Here is a 22363-nt window from a genome sequence, read left to right on the forward strand (position 1 = left end):
ACATGACGATATCAAGATATTATTCCAAACAAACAAAAGAATAGAATTACATCACACTGGTATAATGAAAAAGAATGGGATTTTTGGTAACATTTGGCAGTCTGACAAGGTTTTCTCAAGGTAAAATGTTTCATATGAAGAGAATCTGAAACCTGTTTTGTGAGCAAAAGCAGATGGTGTGAATATAGTTAATGAGCAGGTTTTTGAATTTATTAAACATTCAGAGCATCAGCTGTGTTAAATGTTAAATGTTCTCTGGATGATTTGCCAACACTTTACAATAAGCTCTCATTTTTTAACGTGAGTTAATGCATTAACTAACAATGAGTAAATATATTTTTACAGCATTTATAGCCTTTGATGATGTTACATAATAAAAATGTTCATGTTAGTTCACAGTGCATTAACTATAATGTTAAGATTGGAAGATGCAAAACAAATGGGTTTTGAGTTGCAATTTGAATCCCAGAGTTTAGGTGCAACAACACTAAATGATCTTCACCCATAGAAGAGAGGCGACACCGAGGGACAGAGAAGGCCAGATTCAGAAGACAGAAGTGAACGAGTCGGGATGTAGGGGAGGAGCAGATAAAGCCAAGCCATGTAAAGATTTAATAGTGAGCGGTAGTACTTTGTACTTGATATGATAGGCCACCGGTAGGAGTTCAAACAGAATAGGGTGATGTGGGCAGAACGCTTGGTGTGGGTGAGAATTCTGGCAGCAGAGTTTTGAATATTTTGCAATCTGGCAAAGGAGCTATAGCAGGTAAGCTAATAAAAAGAGCATTACAGTAGTCAAGATAAAACAAAATGGATGATTGTTTTGGCGTCTTTGACACTGATGGAGGGACAGAGCTGAGCAATGCGACGTAAGTGAAAAAAATGCTGTTTTGGTGATAGTTCATATGAGCCATTCTTTTATTTCATTCACACAAGCAGAAATGTTATCAATGTGAGTGAATAGAGCAGGCTTACAGAATACATATAGTATAGATTTGGATGTCATCAGCATAGAAATCATAGTTAAAACCATGTTGATGTAAAATCTGACCCAGAGGTATATGTAGATGAGGAATAATAATGGACCTAGAACGGAACCCTGAGGCACACCTTGCTGCAGGCGGACAGTATGAGATCGAAAATCCTGCAGTGAAATGTAAAATTGTCAATCAGAGAGATCAGGAGGAAAACCAAGAAAGAGCAACACCGTAAATACCCATATCTGAGAGGTGGGACATAAGTAAATCATGACAGACAGAATCAAAGCTGGAGCTGAGGTCAAGTAGTAGAAGTATAGAGAGAGAGAGAGTCAGAGTCACCAGAAAGTAGTAGGTCATTCACTACCTTTACAAGGGCAGTTTCAGTACTATAAAGTGGACGAAAACCAGTTTGAAAGGGATCAAAGAGATTATTTTATTAGAAAAGACTGAAGCTGGGAGGCAACTGTACTTTCCAGTAATTTGGCAAATAATTAGAACTGACGGGTCAAGGTTGGGTTTTTTGAGAACTGGGGTAACTGGCAGCTTAAAGTATAAAGTAGAGGCAAGAAATGTATTTATGAAGTGAGAAATAGGTACACAGATGACAGAATGGCAGAGTTTCAGGAGAGAAGTAGGAGCAGGATCAAGTCGACAGGATGAAGAATTGGATTTCAAGATTAACTCACTGATACAAGATGGATTAGTGGGAGAAAACACTGGCCAGAAAGATTAGGCCCAAAACTAAACTCAGAGAAACACCGGCGGACAGCATCTGTCTTTTCCAGTACATGATTTAAAGGGTTAGTTCACCCAAAAATGAAAATAATGTCATTTATTACTCACCCTCATGCCGTTCGAAGACCTTCGTTCATCATTAATGTACTAAAAACATATTTAAATCAGTTCATGTGAGTACAGTGGTTCAATATTAATATTATAAAGCGACGAGAATATTTTTGGTGCGCCAAAAAAAACAAAATAATGACTTATATAGTGATGGCCGATTTCAAAACTTCATGCTTCATGAAGCTTCGAAACGTTATGAATCAGCGTGTCGAATCATGATTCGGATCGCGTATCAAACTGCTGAAATCACATGACTTTGGCGCTCCGAACCGCTGATTCGACACGCTGATTCATAACGCTCCGAAGCTTCATGAAGCAGTGTTTTGAAATCGGCCATCACTATATAAGTCGTTATTTTGTTTTTTTGCCGCACCAAAAATATTCTTGTCGCTTTATAATATTAATATCGAACCACTGTACTCACATGAACTGATTTAAATATGTTTTTAGTACATTAATGGATTTTGAGAGAGGAAATGTCATTGCTGGCTATGCAGGCCTCACTGAGCCATCGATTTCATCAAAAATATCTTAATTTGAGTTCCGAAGATTAACAAAGGTCTTACGGGTGTGGAACGGCATGAGGGTGAGTAATAAATGACATTATTTTCATTTTTGGGTGAACTAACCCTTTAAGAAAGAACAGCAAAGCTCATCTGAAGATGGAGGTTTAGTGAGCTTGTTTATTGTGTCAGATAACGCTTTTGGCCTGTTGCTTGATTTGTTAAGAATGAACCAAGTTCAGAGCAGATTTGTACGTTTTAAGGTGTTCAAAAAATAACGAACAGTGAGTCCAGTTTTCGTCTACAGGTGCGTTCAAAATGGCGGTGTGCCTTCTTTCAATTAACTATAAAATACAGCGGTTTTTTAACTCTACTTCTAGAAAATGAACAAAGAATAGACGTTTTTAATTGCTTTATGAAGCCACAGTAAACGTAATCGTTATTATATTGTTAGATTACAATGCTTTCATATTTTGTGAAGGCAGTTAGCTTATTTTGTTGTAAATACATTTTTTGACACTGTCACTACTGCTAAATACCTATAAGTATTATGGTATTCCGTCGTGTTTCTCACTGACACGCCCCCAACTCGGGGTTTAAAGAAAATCCCGAGCTTCCCACTCGTATTTATGACTTTATATTGGCGTTCATGTGCGTTCAACTCGTAAATATGATATTTCCAACATGACTTGAACGCACCAATAAGCGGGTGGTACCGGAAGTGCCCGTAACTGTTTACTAAAAGTTAGTTGCTAAGGACGCGGAGTGACGCGCTTTTCACGAGACGCCTAGTGCAACACTTCTGGAAATAAAAACAAACTTGCTACGAGTAATCCTGAACGCGTTATTGTGAACTCTCTGAAAGAAAGGCGCGTGACATGCGCTCGTATAAACAGCAGAAGCGCGATAATAACACAGCTGGGAGTTTTCTGCCTCCTGCGGTAAGAGTTTTACATGATCCGATGAATCACTATCAGACCTGCCAAACTCACCAGCTGCTGCTGCAGATCACATGCAGATGGAGACAAAGCCTGCAGCGCTTCAATGCTTGTGTTCCTCTTACACAAGTACCATGCAATGTCGACATGGAGCATCTTTAAAGTACCTCGGAGTATCATAATAACACAGTGGCTCAATATGACAAGCATTCAGTGTCTGATGTATATGTTCTCTCTCTCCGCAGGTTCACAGTTATAAGCAGCATCTAGCAGCAGTGAAGTCTTTACTGCCCGACAGACTGACACAGAGACCGGTGAGTGTGAGATCTGAACCGGTCTAGAACAGGTCTGGGGTTTACGTTAGCCACAAATCAAACACAGTCCCTCTAATCTGATTATATCTCGCCTTCAAGCCTCCTGGACTCTCTCTTTTCACTCTCATAATGTTCCTGTAATGAAAATGTACAGTAAGTGGTTTAAAGTACATGAACTAAAGGGTGTGATTTGAGCACAATGAATTCATGTTCTTTTATATGGTTTCTGAGGAGCAGTAGGGGTCAGAGGTGCAAACGCTGTGATTATGGATTATAATTACAGTCAATTTAGTAGAGCTTCATGCAGTACAGATTGTCTCAAAGCAGCTTCGCAGTCATAAACAGGAAAATAACAGAATCGATGCAAACTTCATCAAATATGAGACTAATTCAGATGCAGCTCTACAGAAGACAATAGAGTCATTATTCATTTCAAGTTTCGTTTTCATCCAAAAGGATCAGTGCTGTCAAAACAGTAATGTAATATTACAGAAAGAGCATTTTTTTCTCCACAGGCATTTCAAATGTTTTCATTCAATATAGTTGTTATCAACTGCTTTTAATAACTTTAATATGTCACTATATTGTTTTGCCAGCTTGATCTGAGGTTGTCAGATGAACTGAAGAAAGCTTTGAATGTGGACTCTGTGAAACCAAACCCCTCCAAAACCGGTACCGAACACTCTTTAGTCTCTGTGAAATATCACTACTGTTTTTCTGTATGCAGAATATCTGAATTTATTACGTGTCAGTTTCACTTTACATCCATTTGTACAGTTAATTCTTATGCATCTTTTATTGCCTTTGTTGAGGACCTTTGATTTTGTGCTCTGCTAGAACAGGTTTTCCTGCTTGAATGTTGATTATTTTCCTCATATTCTCCATTGTTCAGCTCCTCTCTTCCCAGTCTGTCAGTAACGCTCCGTTTAGTTCCTGTCTCTATGAAGCCCCTCCTTCTGAAAAGCACAGTGTGCTCTGATTGGTCGGCTGGAGCAGTGTGTTGTGATTGGCGTTTGGGAAATGTCCCGCCCCTTACCATAACCGCCAGTTTCAACACACTACAAACTAACTCAACCAGGCCCCGCCCCTTTATTCTGCGTATGAATTATTTAAATGAGGAATATTGTGAAGAAAACTCAAGATGGAGGCGTTTCAGGGAGTTCAGAAACACTGACACTGATAAAGAGAAGAACTCCCGCCTTTTTCATGATCAAACAGAAACATTACACACTAAATAAAGCACTGTTTCATCTGTTCAGATGGGCGTCTGCATATGGCGGTCAGGCACATGCGCGCTCCTGTACTGGCAGGTGAGAGTGTGTTTGCGGGTGTGCAGCGCTGTGTTTTCTCCCTTCCTGTGGCACTTCCTGTTGGGATGGTGGCGGATTTGGGGCTGCAGGCGTACAGGGTGAAGCCCCATCGGATCGCTCACAGCGCAGGGGCCGCGTCTGCTCAGAGTAAAGCAGCTCTCGCTCACATGCGCGGTAAGACGGGTTCAGACACTGCTTCATGAGTGTGTGTGTGTGAATGAGTGAGTGTGAGTGAGTGTGCGAGTGAGTGTGTGTGTGTGAGTGAGTGAATGAGTGAGTGTGTGTGTGAGTGTGAGTGAGTGAGTGAATGAGTGAGTGTGTGTGTGAGTGAATGAGTGAGTGTGTGTGAATGAGTGTTTGAGTATGTGTGTGAGTGAATGAGTGTGTGAATGAGAGTGAATGTGAGTGAATGAGTGTGTGTGTGTGTGTGTGTGAACGAGTATATGAATAAGTGAGTATGTGTGTGAGTGAATGAGTGTGTGAATGAGTGAGTGTGTGTGTGTGTGAGTGAATGAGTGAATGAGTGAGTGTGTGAGTGAGTGTGTCTGTGTGAGTGAGTGAATGAGTGTGTGTGTGTGTGTGAACGAGTATGAATAAGTGAGTATGTGTGTGAGTGAATGAGTGAGTGAATGACTGAGTGTGTGTGTGTGTGTGTGTGAGTGAATGAATGAGTGTGTGTGTGTGAATGAGTGAGTGTGTGTGTGTATGTGAGTGAATGAATGAGTGTGTGTGAATGAGAGAATGAGTGTGTGAGTGTGTGTGTGTGTGTGTGTGAGTGAATGAATGAGAGTGTGTAAATGAGAGAATGAGTGTGTGAGTGTGTGTGTGTGTGTGTGTGTGAGTGAATGAATGAGTGTGTGAATGAGTGTGTGTGTGTGAGTGTGTGTGTGTGTGTGTGTGTGTGAGTGAATGAATGAGTGTGTGTGAATGAGTGTGTGAATGAGAGAATGAGTGTGTGTGTGTGTGTGTGAGTGTGTGTGTGTGAGTGTGTGTGTGTGTGTGTGTGTGAGTGTGTGTGTGTGAGTGTGTGTGTGTGTGTGTGTGTGTGCTTCCCTGAAGCTCATACAGTAGATCATGTGTTCGATTCCCAGCAAAATTCACAAGCATGAACTGATATTAATGTACGTCTCCTCTTAAGGTGACACAGGAAGTCTGCGTGACAGTTCTGCCCAAAGTTTCCCGTCTGCCATCAGCTTCAGAGATGACGTCACATCCTGTCCAGAGAGACTGGATCTGGACCGGTATCCCGTTCATTTACCTTTAGGAAAACACACCCAACAACCACCCAGAACACCCTTTTTTCCTGTTCATGAACTGTAAATTAAGAACTGCTAAAACTTTTTCTTGTAATGTTTTGAATCAGAATTTTTACTGTTTGTTTCTTTAAATTCCAATTGAGTTTTTTTTTTTTGAGTGAACAGTTTGAATGAACTCATCTCACTTTGCTGCCCGTGACACAATCACACCAGCAGGGGGCAGAAGAGTCTATCTCTAGAAAAAAGGCATTTGCAGATGCAGTGAAATAATGTGATGATTGAGACAGTGATTAGTTGTTTGATTATCCGTGATCCTTCTGCAGGCGCGGTTTGACGTCGATCCCTGATCTGGACGGGGGCGAAAAACTGCGTCTCCTCAACATGCAGCACAACCTCATCTCACACCTGCAGGACCTGGTTCACCTGCGGCACCTGGTGTTCCTCGATCTCCATGACAACCGCTTGATTGACATGTCTGGCATCTCCGCCCTCAGCTCTCTGCGTGTGCTGCTGCTCGGGAAGAATCGGTGTGTGTGTGTGTGTGTGTGAGTGTGAGGGCTGCCGGGTCACAAACACACACTTTCTTCTTGTTTGTAGATGTGTAATCTCACAGGAATGCTCACGCCCTGCTCTTAAAACCAACAGAACTCCAATTAAACTGTCAGCGTTTGATATCAGAACTAAAGCTCGTATGTTTTATTGAATAAGTAACATTCTGATGTTTGGAAATGTCTAGATCCCAGCAAACAGGGAACGTTGTGGCAAGGTTCTCTCAAAGTTATGAGCAAACATTCTTCCAGTAACGTTAATAGAACGTTCATTCAAAGTTATCTGGTCTTTAATAATCTTCTCAAAATGTTAGCACAAAAACACTATTTATACATCGTTCATGGAGCATTTTTAAAAATGTTTTAGCTTCAGAAAACATTCAAAAGTAACGTTCCCATAATGTTTGGAGAATAATAAAACCCTTAATGTTTGCACAACCAAGAATAAACATTTTCACAACATTTAAAAAACTGAACATTTAGAACATTCAGAAATAACATTTTTATAACTTAATGGAAACGTTAGAAAAACGTTCTTAAAACATGTTTTTATTATCTGGGATCAAAGTCCCAAAAGAAGAAGATCAAGTTCATTTTGAGGAACATTAAATCTTTTCTGTGTTGTTTTCATAGCAATTATGCAGCAAATATCTTAAATAGGCTTCATTTATGCATTATATCACTTCTTATGTTGTTGTCGGGGTGAAATATGAGCTGAAGACGCCCGTCTGTCTCTGTGAAGCTCTATCACGGATCTCATTCCTCCAGTCGGTCTCAGCGTTTCTCCTGAGGGATTTCAGTCCATTATTTCCAGTATATCTGCACACAATCACAGTGACTTCGGATGATCCTGTTCTCACTCCTCATTATGATCATGTGTTTTCTGTATTTATGCAACATCAATCATTGATGAATCCTGAATGTTTGTCCTAGAATCCAGAGGATCTGTGATATGGATGGCCTCACCAAACTCGATGTTCTGGACTTACACAGTAATCAGGTACATATTCAGATATCATATATGATTATATTTTTATTAGACACTGAGAGCTGATCCTGATGTAAGTTATTTGATCTTTCGAGGTTGTGTTCTGTACTCGTGTCAAGCATCAGCTCTCAGTTCCTGCCGTTTTTAAACCTTCTCGTTCTGTTTGCGTTGTGATTGTGGAGGCGGATGCTGATTGGTTGATTAGCGGTTTCATCATGCTGTGCATAAGTAGCTCCGCCCCCTCACTGCTGTGATCATGAGAGGAGATCCAGGGTGTTTTTGAGGCGGATCGGTCGTATCCAGCATCAATCTGTCATTTATTTCCTGCGTCAGTCTATTTTAATCACGTTAAGTGCTAGTTTGGGTGGTTTATGTGAGCTGTTGATCATGTATGCGGGGTTCAGCGCCCCACTGCTTTTGAAGAACAACAATTTGTGGCTCAGTTGTGTTTTATTTCACTGTAACCTCTACACTATCCGTACAGGCCAGAATCCTTCACTCTGACACTGGTTTCTCTGTATTTCTTCTTGGATACTTAGTTTCCACTGAAATACGATACTTAATGATGAACGTAATAGATTTTTATAATACTACTCCTGAAAAGTTTGGGGTCGGTAAGATTATTTAATGTTTTTGAAAGAGTTTCTTCTGCTCACCAATGCTGCATTTATTTGATCAGAAATACAGTAAAAACAGTGAAATATTATTACAGTTTAAAACATCTGTGAATATATAGTAAAGTGTAATTTATTCCTGTGATCAAAGCTGAATTTTCAGCATCATTACTCCAGTCTTCAGTGTCACATGATCCTTCAGAAATCATTCTGATATGATGATTTGATGATCAAGAAACATTTATGATTATTATCAATGTTGAAAACAGTTCAGATTTTTCAGGATTCTTTGATGAACAGAAATAGAATCTTTTGTAACATTATAAATGTCTTTACTGTCACTTTTGATCAATTTAATGCATCCTGAATAAATGTATTAATATCTAAAGGATTGACGTCTGTCAGGTAAAACATGATCTGCTGTTTTATTCCAGCTTTTACTCCCGAGGCTTCCTTACATATTTAGTTTCTACGAAAAGTTGCCTTTCAACTAAGTTTAAAGGATTAGTTCACTTCAGAATGAAAATTTCCTGATGATTTACTCTCCTCCATGTCATCCAAGATGTTCATGTCTTTCTTTCTTCAGTGGAAAAGAAATGAAGGTTTTTGAGGAAAACATTCCAGGATTTTTCTCCATATAGTGGACTTCACTGGGGTTCAACGGGTTGAAGGTCCAAATGTCAGTTTCAGTGCAGCTTCAAAGAGCTCTACATGATCCCAGACGAGGAATAAGAGTCTTATCTAGAGAAACCATCAGACATTTTCTAAAAAAATATATACTTTTTAACCACAAATGCTCGTCTTGCACTGCTCTGTGATGCTCCACTGATTATGTAATCATGTTGGAAAGGTCACGCGTGACGTAGGTGGAAGTACCGATCCAAAGTGAACGTACAAAGACTAAGTCAAACGGCCTTTACAAAAAAAGGTAAAACAACAATGTCGGACGATTTTGAAGTTGGAGGAGAAAATGAGATGGAGTTTTTCGCCCTACCGCGTGACCTTTCCAACGTGATTACGTAATGCGTGGAGCATCACAGAGCAGTGCAAAATGGCCGATGGTTTCTCTAGATAAGACTCTTATTCCTCGTCTGGGATCATGTAGAGCTCTTTGAAGCTGCACTGAAACTGACATTTGGACCTTCAACCCGTTGAACCCCAGTGAAGTCCACTATATGGAGAAAAATCCTGGAATGTTTTCCTCAAAAACCTTCATATCTTTTTCACTGAAGAAAGAAAGACATGAACATCTTGGATGACATGGAGGAGAGTAAATTATCAGGACATTTTAATTCTGAAGTGAACTAATCCTTTAATGGGGGAATCTGAAACATTTAGTACAGCGTAACTTCAGTTCTCAGTAACATCTGAGGTCATGATCTGAGTGTGTGTCCTCTGTCTCTCCTCAGATCTCTCAGATTGAAAACGTGTCTGGTCTGTCGAAGCTTCGTCTGCTGAATCTATCAGGAAACCGCATCACTCGAGTGGAGAATCTGCAGGGCTTGAAGTGTCTGACCGAACTGAACCTGCGACACAACGGCATCACGTCTGTGGTCAGTCAGTCACTGGAGTTAACGTGTGTGAAGGACTCAATCATCCAGGAACTCAGGGTTGAGTCAGAGTTGATGAGAAGCTAATAATTAAATCATTCAAATTTAAAATAAATAAATTATTTAAAATAAAAAAACATAAACTCTTAAAAAAGATAAAATATTCAGTTCGTTCACCTACATGACCATCAACTGAGATTAGAGAACCGTGAACACATGAATATGTTGTTGATTTATTGAAATATTAGCTTGAAATCTCAGAATGACTTCACAAATATAATGAATTATTAATTATAATAAATTATAATTAATTATTAGCTTTTCAGCAGCCACTTAAAAACATCTTAGCAACCATCCTCAACACCCTAATAAACACAAATTGTTTCTGTGTGAAAATCCTCCAGCTGAAAACAATGACTGACTGCTTTTGCTTTCAATCACTTCCTGTGTGTGTGTGCTGAATCTGAGCATCTCCACACACACACACACACACACACACACACACACACTTCCCTCCCCCGCAGTTGTCCTGCTCTTCCGCTGCCCCTCCCGTCAGTGTTCAGCCGCAGCGGTGTGTGTGTGTGTGTGTGATCAGTGTGCCGGTGACTGAGGGATGCTGCATCTCCTCTCTGTCTCTCTGTTTGTCTGTAGACGGGTGTGGAGCATCTTCCTCGTCTGCAGCGTCTGTTTCTCAGTGCTAACAGCATCAGCAGGTAAGAGCAACATTAGCGTGTTTAACCCTGTCCTGTCAGAGGACGCGTCGTGCCCTCGTACTGCAGCAGTGCAGGGTTGTGCGACACACACACACACACACACACACACTCGGGCGGAAGCGCTTGGACTGTCGTCAAGTGTGTCTGATTCTGTTACCATGGGAACATGGTTCAGTAATTAGTTTTTTATTGTGTTGTCATGGTGGCAGTCGTGCGGTTGTGTGAGCGTGTGCATGATGTGCTGCGGTGTGACAGGGCGAGCGCTCCGGCGTGTTTCTCCCTCATTACTGCTGTGTCATACTGCTGCATCCAGAGCCCTGCATGTGTGTGAGGGTCTGTGGGCGGGGCTAACTGAAGGTCAGGGGTCAATCAACGTCTATGTAAAATTGAGACAAATTTATTTATTAATTCAGCCATGAAATGAAAAAAATAAAATAAGTAATTGTGGCTCAAACAATTCTGACTTATTTCTCGCAATTCAGACTTTTTGTCGTAATTCTGAGTTTATTTCTCGTAATTCTGAGTTTATATCTCGCAATTCTGACTTTCTCGCAATTCTGAGTTTATATCTCGTGATACTGACTTTTTCTCGTAATTCTGAGTTTATATCTCACAATACTGACTTTTTCTCGTAATTCTAAATTTATATCTCGCAATTCTGACTTTTTCTCGCAATTCTGAGTTTATATCTCGTGATACTGACTTTTTCTCGTAATTCTGAGTTTATATCTCACAATACTGACTTTTTCTCGTAATTCTAAATTTATATCTCGCAATTCTGACTTTTTCTCATAATTCTGAATTTATATCTCGCGATACTGACTTTTTCTCATAATTCTGAGTTTATATCTCGCAATTCTTACTTTTTCTCATAATTCTGAGTTTATTTCTCGCAATTCTTACTTTTTCTCATAATTCTGAGTTTATTTCTCGCAATTCTGACTTTTTTGTAATTCTGAGTTTATATCTCGCAATTCTGACTTTTTCTCGTAATTCTGAGTTTATTTCTCGCAATTCTGACTTTATTGCAATTCTGAGTTTATATCTCGCAATTCTGACTTTTTCTCGTAATTCTGAGTTTATTTCTCGCAATTCTGACTTTATTGCAATTCTGAGTTTATATCTCGCAATTCTGACTTTCTTGTTGAGTTTATATATCTCATAATTCTGAGTTTGTATTGCGCAATACTGACTTTTTCTCATAATTCTGAGTTTATTTCTTGCAATATTTTTTCTTGTAATTCTGAGTTTATATCTCATAATTCTGAGTTTGTATCTCGCAATTCTGACTTTTTTTATTTTAATCTCAGAATTCTGAGTTTATGGATGAAAGTTGCAATTACCTTTTTTTATTCCATGGCAGAAAGGGGCTTGCATACGGAGGGAAGTAACATGACAGTTAACGATTCTCTCTTCTTGTCTGAAACCAGAACTGACTGTTGCAAATGACAGGATCAGAATGTGTTGTGGATGCCGTGTGATGTTGACGTTAGTGTTGTGTGTGTAGTTTTGATGCGCTGGCCTGTCTGTGGGACTGCCGCTCTCTCAGTGAGCTGAGCGTCGATGGGAATCCCGTGGCGCTGGAGTCATGCTACAGACAGACGCTCCTCCGCTGCTGCTCGCCACACCTTCAGCTGCTCGACATGAAGCGCGTCACAGTGAGTCTGTCACACCGTGTGTGGTAATCATGACTTGTTTGTTCTGACGAAATATGTCACAGTTGTGATGCAAGCTAAAGGGCTAAACTCATTAATAACAGGGACGAGCTCTTTGATATGTTCTGCTTCAATAGGAAATACATCAACAATTAATTCCAGGGGTTCTTACAATGATTATACTGGAGTATGTTTCTGTTGTGAATATCAAGGGAGAAAGAGTTCCATAAAAAAGGAGGAGCAGCACAACTAAAAGTTCTAGCTTTCATGGAGGTCAGGCGAATACATGTTAAATTGAGAGTGAAGATCTGAGAGAGCTTAAAGGGGATTAGACGTGAAGAAGATCAGTAAGGTTTGAAGGAGTGAGGCTATTAAGAGCGTTGAGTGTATGAAGCAGGATTTTAAAATCGATACGATACTTCACCTGAAGCCAGTTACCGCAATAAGTTTTAGAAAATGCACTGAATTTAATTTCAGCTATACAGCTGGACAGAGAAGGTGGAGGAAAGGAACCCGAGGCTTGGAAGACAGAGCTGGGTGTTATCAGCGTAGCAATGAAAATGAATACTGTGTTTCCTGAAAATATAACCAAGAGGAAGCAAGTAAATAATGAATAGAAGAGGGCCCAAGACAGAACCCTGAGGAACACCTGTGGTGATTTAGATGATTTTGATTGGAAAATATTGGCTTCTGAAGCTCAGAGAAACACTGATCTGTGATCAGCAGCTGATTTATAGAAGAGCTCCTGGTTCAAACATGTTAAAAGCTGCATGAAAAGGGAAATAAATCGTTTATTTAGTAGTGCAGTTTATCGCCTGTAATAATTTTATTTTTATATAGTCATTTATTTATTAGTAAATCATCAAGTTTAGGGGTTTTCACATTGAAGTTCGGGGAGTGACAGTGGGTCCGTGAAAAAGTCTAGACTGTAAAAATGTAAAAAATAAATAAATAAATAAATAAATTAGATTATAAAATAAAATAATAATAAATATGATTAAAATGTAAAAATTGAGGTAGTTATTCATATATTGATTAAATTAGATTAAAATAAATAAACATTCATTAATATAAATAAATACAAATAAATAAAATAAATAAAAATTATATTAAAATTAAATAAAAAAACAAACAAATAAATAATGCATTTAACAGTGCATTACTATAGTGAGTAGAAAAAGTCATAATAAAAACTAGTTTTTAACTATATTAATTTTTCAGTGTATTAATTGGGTGTTTATAAAAGACAGATGATCTAGTGTGTCGCCTGATCTCTTTCCAAGTGCTGCGGTACCAGCCTCCAAAACTGTTGCAATGCATGCTGGGAAGCAAACAACTGGGCCGGATGGCACATCATCTGAAAATAATCCTCTGATCCACACACACACACACACACACTTCACAATGTCTTTGTGTGCTCATCTGCTGTAGAAACTGCTGTGTGTGTGTGTGTGTGTGTGTGTTAATTGCGTCCTGATGGTTTGATGGTTCTGCAGGAGGAGGAGAGACGCACGGCGAGTGTTTCAGCACGAAAGGAGGATGAGAAGAAGAAAGAGGGCCACAAACTGGCTGCGCACAAGGTACAAACACACACTTCAGCCCGATACACACACAACAAACAACTGAATTCAAAGGGAAAACAAACCTTCTGACCCCATTGGCAGATATTTGTTCTTGTTTTAAGCACAAACTCACTTCATTTTGGATTTGTAATGTAATCCTGATAATTCCTGTTGTGCAACACACACACACACACACACACACACACTCGTCCCCTGTAACTCGCTGTCAGTGAGTGTTTGTTGGCGGCAGCTGCTGCCCTGATGCATGATGGGTTTTGGAGCTCTTTCTGACACATCTGCACATAACCAATCAAATGCCTCTGGATGACTCGGTCACATCTGTGACACACATTCAATCCCAGAATTCAGTGTTTGATCTCTAGGGGCAGCTGAAGGTCAAGCAACATAAAAACATCTTTTTCTCCAGAATGTTATTGATCTCAGTCTCACGAGGCTGTAATTATGAATATATAACAGTTCAGAGACGCTCCAGATGAGTGAATCTCATCAAAACTGCCAGTTACGTTTATTTTTAATAATTTAACAATATATTCTTATGTTCACGGTTCTCTGATGTCAGTTAATGGTCACATGACATGATAAAATGATTTTATTTTTAGAAAGTGTTTAATATGGATTGTTTTTATTCCAAAATCTTTTATATTAAGTTCTCATCTTGTTCATTTATTAATTATTATCTATGATTAGTGTTTTATTTTGACTTGATTTTTTTAAAAAGTTTGTTTACATTTTATGATTTAATTAATTGTAGTATGTGTAATTGTTCTTTTTAGATTTTAATTATATTTAATTATATTTTAATTATTTAATTATTTAAAAAAATAAATTTTTAATTTTATTTATTATTTAATTTTATTGTACTTTTTAATGGTTTAATTTTACATTTTACATTTTTATAATTAAATTTAATTATATTTTTTACATTTTAAGATTGTTATTTTTTATTTTATTAATTATTTATTTATTTTAATTTTAACTTTTTTACTGATTTAATTATTTAATTTTACTGATTTTTTTTATTTTCACTAATAATTAATAATGATTTATTTTAATTTGACCTTTTTTATTTAATTTTACATTTTTATAATTTAATTAATTTTAGTAAGTGTAGTTGTTCTTTTTTAGATTGTTAATTTTAATTATATTTTTTATTTTAATTTAGTAATTATTAATTTATTTTAATTTGACCTTTTTTAAATGATTTAATTAATGAATAGTAAGTAGATCTCACTCCAGATAAGTGAATCTCATTAAAACTGACCACTGACATTATTTTGTCAATTAAGACCCTGATTCTCATTTACTGTAACGCATACATAAAAATAATGACATTGAAACTCTATAAAATGATCCTCTGCCTCGAGAGCTCATATAATGTTAGTCTAAAGCAGCTCGTCTTTCTTCCGTCGCAGGAAAGGCGTCGACTGGCGATCCAGAATGCCGCGCAGCAGTGGGAGGGGCTTAAAGCGTGCCTCGAGCTTCCTGCGCAGAACGGCTCAAAGGAAGACGTCAGTCCAGACAATAGCCCCGCCCACAGCCCCGCGCAGACCAATGGGAACGCTCAGGAGACCTCGCCGGACGAGCCCAGGTGACGGTCATCTCACAGAGAGTGTGTGTGTGTGTGTGTGAGCCGCGTTTGACTGCTGTGGTTCTCTGTCTCAGGCGCTTGAGTCCGCTCACAGTCTCAGCCGGAGGAAGTGACAGCAGGTTACGATCGGCCAGTCGCCCAAACAGCCCCAGAGACCCCAGGTACATCTGCCCTCTTCACAGACACGCGTCACAGTGTCACAGCTGACGTCTGACCTGCATTTTCTCCAGTTGCTTCCTCAGTGTTTTATTTATTTTTTTAATAATTTATTTTAATTTGACATATTTATGATTTAATTAATTATGAGTAAGTGTTTTTTGACTGTTTTTATTGTTTTAATTCTTTATTTCTTTTAATTTTACATTTTTGTGATTTAATTTATTATTAGTAATTGCTTTATTTTTTTATTGCTTATATTTTTTTTAATTAATTGTCTATTTTAATTAACACTTTTTATTTGTATATATTTTTAAATGATATCTTTTAATTTGACATTTCTGTCATTTAATTAATTATTAGTTATTGTTTTATTTGTATTGCTTTTATTTTTAAATTATTTATTTGTTGTAATTTTACATTATTTATTTTTATTTTTTTTTAAATGATTTCTTTTTGATTTGACATTTTTTGGATTTAATTCATTTTTAGTAAGCGTTTTATTTTTATTTTTATTTTTTAAATTTTACATTATTTACTTCTATATGTTTTTACATTATGTCTTTTAATTTGACATTTTTGTAATTTAATTAATTATTAGTATTTTAATTTAATTTGTTTTATTCATATATATTTTTAACTTATTCATTTTAATTTTAATTTTACATTTTTAAGATTTAATTCATTTTTAGTGTTTTATTTTGATATAGTTTTTATTTGTAAATTATTTTAACTTCACATTTTTATTTGTATATATTTTTAAATTATTTCTTTTAATTTTACATTTTTGTGATTTAATTCATTATTAGTTATTGTTTTATTTGTACTGCTTTTATTTTTTAAATTATTTATTTATTTTAATTTTACATTATTTATTTGTATATATTTTTTTAATTTATTTTTAATTTTACATTTTTATGATTTAATTCATTTGTAGTAATTGTTTTATTTTGATTGTTTTTATTTGTAAATTATTTATTTAAATTTTACATTATTATTTGTATATATTTTTAAATTATTTGTTTTCATTTTACAGTTTGTGATTAATTATTAGTAATTGTTTTATTTTTATTGCTTATATTTTTCATTATTTATCTATTTTATATATTTTTAAATGATTTTTAATTTGACATATTTGTGATTTAATTTATTATTAATTAATGTTTATTTGTATTGCTTTCATTTTTTAAATTATGTATCTTAATTTTACATTTTTATTTGTATATATTTTTAAATTAATTATTTTAATTTTTATGATTTAATTAATTATTAGTATTTTATTTATATTGTTTTTATATTTAAATAGTTTATTTTATTTTGTTTGGCTGCAGTGGCGTTCCCAGCATGCTCGTACTGTAACACATACATACACACACTTGGCTTTCACTTCAAACACACTGTTTGTGTTCAGTAGTGTGTGTGTGTGTGTGTGTGCAGACTGTATCAGTGCTGATGGGAGTTTTTATTCATCCAGAAATGAAGAAACTTAGATTGTTTAAGACACACGATGATCTTTTGTGTGTTTTTAATACGCTGTAGTAGCAGTGAATCACTGATTCTCGGCGGCTCCATTAAATGATCAGTGTAGAATGAGTGACGAGCAGAAGAGCAGCTCAGATCTGTCAGTCCATTAAAGAGGTCTGATGTTCGAGTGTTTTATGTGGGCAGAGAATTAAAGCGTGAATCACATGCGTCTCGTTAAAAACTCATTATTCCCCTCTGAATTAACCTCTCAAAATTAAACCAAATCGCTCCAATTATAATTAACCAAACTGCACTGGAAACGGCGCTGCCGAGCGTCACGCTTCTGTAGATTCACTGATTCAACACTTTATTCACCCGTCAATCACAAATACAAGGATTTAATTTATAGAGATCATATGTACGGATTAAACCCAATTACTACTTTTTGGATTGTTTATTTCCAAACATTACATTAAACCATGTGGTATTTACCTTATACCTCTGGACAATAGAGGTCTTTGCAGTTTAAGTGAGTGTGTTTTATCTGAACATTGAGCGGTTCAGTGGATCAGATCTGTCGTGACGTGGCTGCTGTCGATCTCATCATGCCAGGAGTGAATGTAAGCGAGCTGGAGTCCAAATATTCCTCTCAGAAGAGACTCTGTCCAAACATGTTTGCCAAGAGTGTTTAAATCATTCATACAGTCCTGTCTAACTGGAGCCGGAGATTCCCGGATATTCAGAATGAGGCCGAGACATTCCTGCACGAACCGCCCTAAAATCGTCCTCATGTGATTTTCTCTGTCGTGTTTCCAGGCTGCAGGATGGCGGCGGTCCGAGCGTTCAGAGTCTGTCCATGTCTGACAGTCACCTGGCCGAGCTGGACGGAGACACGCTGCGTCTGTTTGGCCCCGGGGCCCTGGAGACGCTGGAGCGCTGCTGGGGCGTCCAGACGGCCGCGACCGTCACCACCGTCGCCTTCCGCTACATACACTTCGACTCCATCATTCCCAACTTCCTGCGCATCCGCCTTAAATTCCCAAACCTCACGGTGAGGATCAGACCCGAGACGAGATTCTGACGAAGATAGATTTTAAACGGGTCTTGAAATCATTTTCAGATCAGTTTTGTGAGAGAACTTCATCAAAGTATCTCAGGGAACACAATACTTTTGTAAACATTATCATTAAATCACTCTGGATAAACTTCAGCCATGCATTTCTAATAGTTTGATCTTTTGGAGAGATGTACAGTTTTTGGAGGTGCAGATTTACATATGCATGTTATGGGGTGTGTACAGGAAAATTACTACATCACAAATTAGCCGAATTCAAATTCTGGTATTTCAGAAGGGTGGAAAACAAAAACTTGTATTTTAAAGAGGACCAACATCAAGACTTTGTAAAAGGGCATATGAGCTCTTCAAACTGGAGCTTTGAGGTGTGAAACTTGCGGTGTTTTTATTGTAGAGAAACCTCTTACATGTGTAAATATCAAGGACATTTTGGTTTTATAGCTCATGACCTCTTTAACACACACCTGTGATGATGCTGTTTCCCGCCGCAGCATCTGATGTTCATGGAGACGAGCATCACTCATCTTCCTCAGCTGGCGGCTCTGGCTCAGATCAGACGTCTGGAGCAGATCAGCGTCCAGCCGGAGGGGAATCCTGTGGTGGGACTGACGCTCTGGAGATCTTTCCTCATCTACAGACTTCAGCATCTCAACCTGCAGAAGATCAACGGCACAGAGGTCCGAGCAGCTCCGCCGGCGTCAGTCAGCGCTGTTCGTTTGTGTATGAAGAGTGTGTGTGTGTGTGATGATATTTCTGTGTTTCAGGTGACTATGAATGACATCATGGCCTCCGAGCGGATGTTCGGGGCTCTGGGTCACGTCGCTGCTACAGAAACGCCGCGCTGTCGTCTGCTGCTGCTGCTGGAGGAGTCCAGGTGTGGCTCGGATTTATTTCTGTAGCGCTTTATACAAAATAGATTGTGTCAAAGCAGCTTCACAGTAATAAATCTTTAAGTTTCATATCATCGTTCAGTTCAAGATTTATTCTCATCTGATGGTGTCAGTGCAGTCAATCGATATTGTTACTGAATATTAATTGTCTTTTAGACCCAATGTTGTGACATCTGGTGCTATAAAACATCTGTCAGCACAGAATTACAGCTGGCACACACTTTATGGTTCCATGAAGAACATTTAACATCCACAAAATCTTTTCATTGCACTAAAGGTTCTTTATAGTGGAAAAAGGTTCTTTAGATCATTTAAATTTTCTTTACGGTAAGAAAAAGATGGTTCTTTTAAGAACAGATCACTGAAAGGTTCTTTGGGGAACCAAAAATAGTTCTTCTATGACGTCACTGTGAAAACAACCTTTTGGAACCTTTATTTTTAAGAGTGAACTGCCTGTGAAATACCTGTGTGTGTGTGTGTGTGTGTGTGTGTGTGTGTGTGTGACAGGTCAGTGCATGTACAAGGCAGCTGCCATCCTACAAGCGTTGTGTGTGTGAGTTTGTGAGTGTTATTTTTAGACCTTCTTTTTGCATAAACTTATGCAAATACATCTTATTTAGTCCTCTAATTTTTATGACTGATCATACCTTTTTTAAGTAAGTTACATAAAAAGGTAAATCTGAAAAGTAAGACCGATTAGCCCTTGGAAACTGCTAATTTGTCAAACTAGTTCTTAAGACACATTTTTAATCGTCTATGTTTATGAAACTGGCCCCTGGAAAAATCATAGAAATGAATCAACTTCATGAGTATTTTTATAATGAATATAGATTTTTCTAGTTTTGCCAAGCTCTAAAATATTTTATTTTATTTTATTTTTAATTTTATTTTATATTTTATTATTTGATTTTATTATTTTTTATTTTAATTTATTTTTTATTTAATTTGATTTTATATTTTATTTTTATTTTATTTTACATTTGATTTGATTTTTTATTTTATTATTTGATTTGATTTAATTTATTTTAATTTTATATTTTATTAAGTTTTGTTTTATTTTATTTTATATTTTATTTTATTTTTTTATTTCATTTTATTTTTTATTTCATTTCATATTTTATTATTTTATTTTATTATTTTTTAATTTAATTTAATTTTAGATTTGATTTGATTTCATATTTTTTACTTTATTTTATTATTTCATTTTATATTTTATTTTATTTTGGCATGGACTTCTTCAAATGCCTTATTTTATTAGTAGTGGGTGTAATTACTAATTATGTCCTGCTGTGTTTTTAAAGAAGGTTTCAATCATTCAAAACGCCTCCAATTATCAGATTTATTGTTCCTGTTGCTCGTGTATCTGTCTGGCTGTAGGAAGCGGCAGCTGCAGTTCCTGCTGGACGGTCGCGGTCGGAGAAGCGGTCAGAGTCCGGAGGAGCTGAAGGAGAACGGCAAACAGCTGGGAGACGGTTTGAGCCGAGCACTGTTCAACTACCCCAGCCGAGTGTCCGACGGCCCAGAGGTGAGACTAACACAAAGGTAACAAGCCATCAGCGATTCAGGATCTAAACCGATCTCTGTGTCTCAGGAGGACGGCGGTGACGCGACGCAGCGCTCCGCGATGGTGCAGCAATATCTGCGAGGTCTGATTCACCGAGCGTCCGGTCACAGCGTGAAGGCCGACGCGCTGCAGAAGCTCTGGCCGTCGCTCTTCGCCGAGCTCGTGAGAGACTGTGTGCTGGAGATGAGAGACAGACAGGCTTTCAGACAGACGAGTCTCCAGCGGCTCACGCACAGCAAATGACAGACGTCCCTCGTCCAGAAACATCAACCACAGACTTTGACTCATTCATGTGATAAACACAGAGGTGTTTTAACCTGTTACCTGCCACCCCCTCCCCTTCTGAGCGTAGACATGAAAGTGCACTATAACTTAAATAGATGAATACTGACATAAGGATTGGTCTCTTTTAAAGAAGACACTGATAAGATTATTGCAGAAGTGAAAAAAGTTTACTGTAAAGCAAATGTACTGTACTATTTATAAAAAAACATATATTTTACTCTAAAATTGGGAGAAAATCAAAGCCATATGTCTAGCCAAGTCATGTTCCAAATTTGAAGTTGATATCACAAAAATTGTGGTTCCTGTGAGATTTTGTTTAGGCGCTGTACCAAAAATAGCCACCAGGCTTTGGAAGCTTGTTTCCGCCACTGAATTAAAAATAAAAAAAGTAATTACAACTTTTTATTTAGAATTGTGAGATATAAAGTGAGAATTGCGAGATTTAAAGTCAGAATTGTGAGATATAAAGTAAGAATTGTGAGATTTAAAGTCAAAATTGTGAGTTATAAAGTCAGAATTGCTTTTAAATTGTTTTATTCCGTGGCGGAAACAAGCTTCCATAACCAGGCGACACACATTATATTGAGTTTTTTTACGCGTCATAAATTAATATACCACTTCTATAACAAAACAGATGCCAAATATGGAACCTTGAGTCTCAGACCTTTCTAACAAATGTGTGTTTTGTCAAGTTTATTAATGGATTTGATTATAAAATAGTGCAAACATGACTCCGCCCACTAGGGGGAGGAGCCTACCGAAAGGTTTTAAAGTAGTAACGCATTTTCAAAACGGTTTCACAGGATGAATTTTTGAATGTTTAAGCTTTCGAATGATAATTTATGATGAGGCAATAAATAAAAGCACGGTAAGGGTACAGTTAACAGCCTGAATGTACGTCACGTCTCATCATCACTGTGTTTATTTGAGTGAACTTCCTCTCCTGTGGGCCAGTAACTTCCTCAGACGTCAGTAATGGTGCTCCTGATTAAAGCCGGTCTGTCGGAAACAGACAGGTACATTCCAGGTGTGACAAACCTCAGTCTCCAGTGCAGTAGAGTTTCCTTCAGATGTCTGTGCCGTTAAAACATTCTATAATCATGTCAACAGCTCGAGATTCTCTTCAAAAACTGAGAAGAATCGACTCATTTCCAAACACAAGCGTTTGTGTTTGTGTAGAGTGTGTTTCAGATCTTTCTCTTTAATGCCTGTCGCTTCTCCATATTGAATGTCAAAATCAAACCACTTGGTCCTTCATGAGCACTGATGTATGTTTTGTACTTGACTGGTTATTAAATAGAAAAATGTGAAAAAACTTTGATTGACCTGAATTTAAACCTTTATCAATATGTTGTTCAGCTTTGCTTAGTGAATATTATTAGTGACAATTAATTATTATTATTTAACAAATATCTGCCAATGGAGTCGGAAAAATAATCTTGTTTTCTAATTTTTCTGACTCCATTGGCAGATATTTGTTCTTGTTTTAAGCACAAACTTTTTTTCCAGTAAACAAAACTTAATATCTTCAGTCATTTTGCTT

General features: G+C 37.4%; 1 protein-coding gene across 4 annotated transcripts; it reads left to right on the forward strand.

The window, feature by feature from the left end:
• The first annotated feature begins 703 nt into the window (after window positions 1-703).
• Window positions 704-22135, forward strand: LOC127500214 (leucine-rich repeat-containing protein 49). Of its 4 annotated transcripts, none has more exons than XM_051871190.1 (18): window positions 704-766; window positions 3513-3581; window positions 4178-4253; window positions 4841-5065; window positions 6030-6132; window positions 6471-6674; window positions 7629-7695; window positions 9707-9850; window positions 10499-10560; window positions 12068-12218; window positions 13712-13795; window positions 15211-15386; window positions 15461-15547; window positions 17823-18057; window positions 18573-18758; window positions 18846-18955; window positions 20349-20496; window positions 20563-22135. In XM_051871190.1, exons 4-18 carry the CDS (start codon window positions 4855-4857, stop codon window positions 20776-20778), a joined length of 2184 nt encoding a protein of 727 aa, XP_051727150.1. In that variant the 5' UTR covers window positions 704-766; window positions 3513-3581; window positions 4178-4253; window positions 4841-4854; the 3' UTR covers window positions 20779-22135. The 4 variants fall into 4 exon arrangements, with proteins under 4 accessions (XP_051727150.1, XP_051727151.1, XP_051727148.1 ...); XM_051871191.1 differs by lacking the exon at window positions 704-766 and adding an exon at window positions 818-869; XM_051871188.1 differs by lacking the exon at window positions 704-766 and adding an exon at window positions 3096-3270.
• Window positions 22136-22363: the final 228 nt, after the last annotated feature.

Source organism: Ctenopharyngodon idella, chromosome 18 (genome assembly GCF_019924925.1).
Source record: "Ctenopharyngodon idella isolate HZGC_01 chromosome 18, HZGC01, whole genome shotgun sequence".
Taxonomy (NCBI): domain Eukaryota; kingdom Metazoa; phylum Chordata; class Actinopteri; order Cypriniformes; family Xenocyprididae; genus Ctenopharyngodon; species Ctenopharyngodon idella.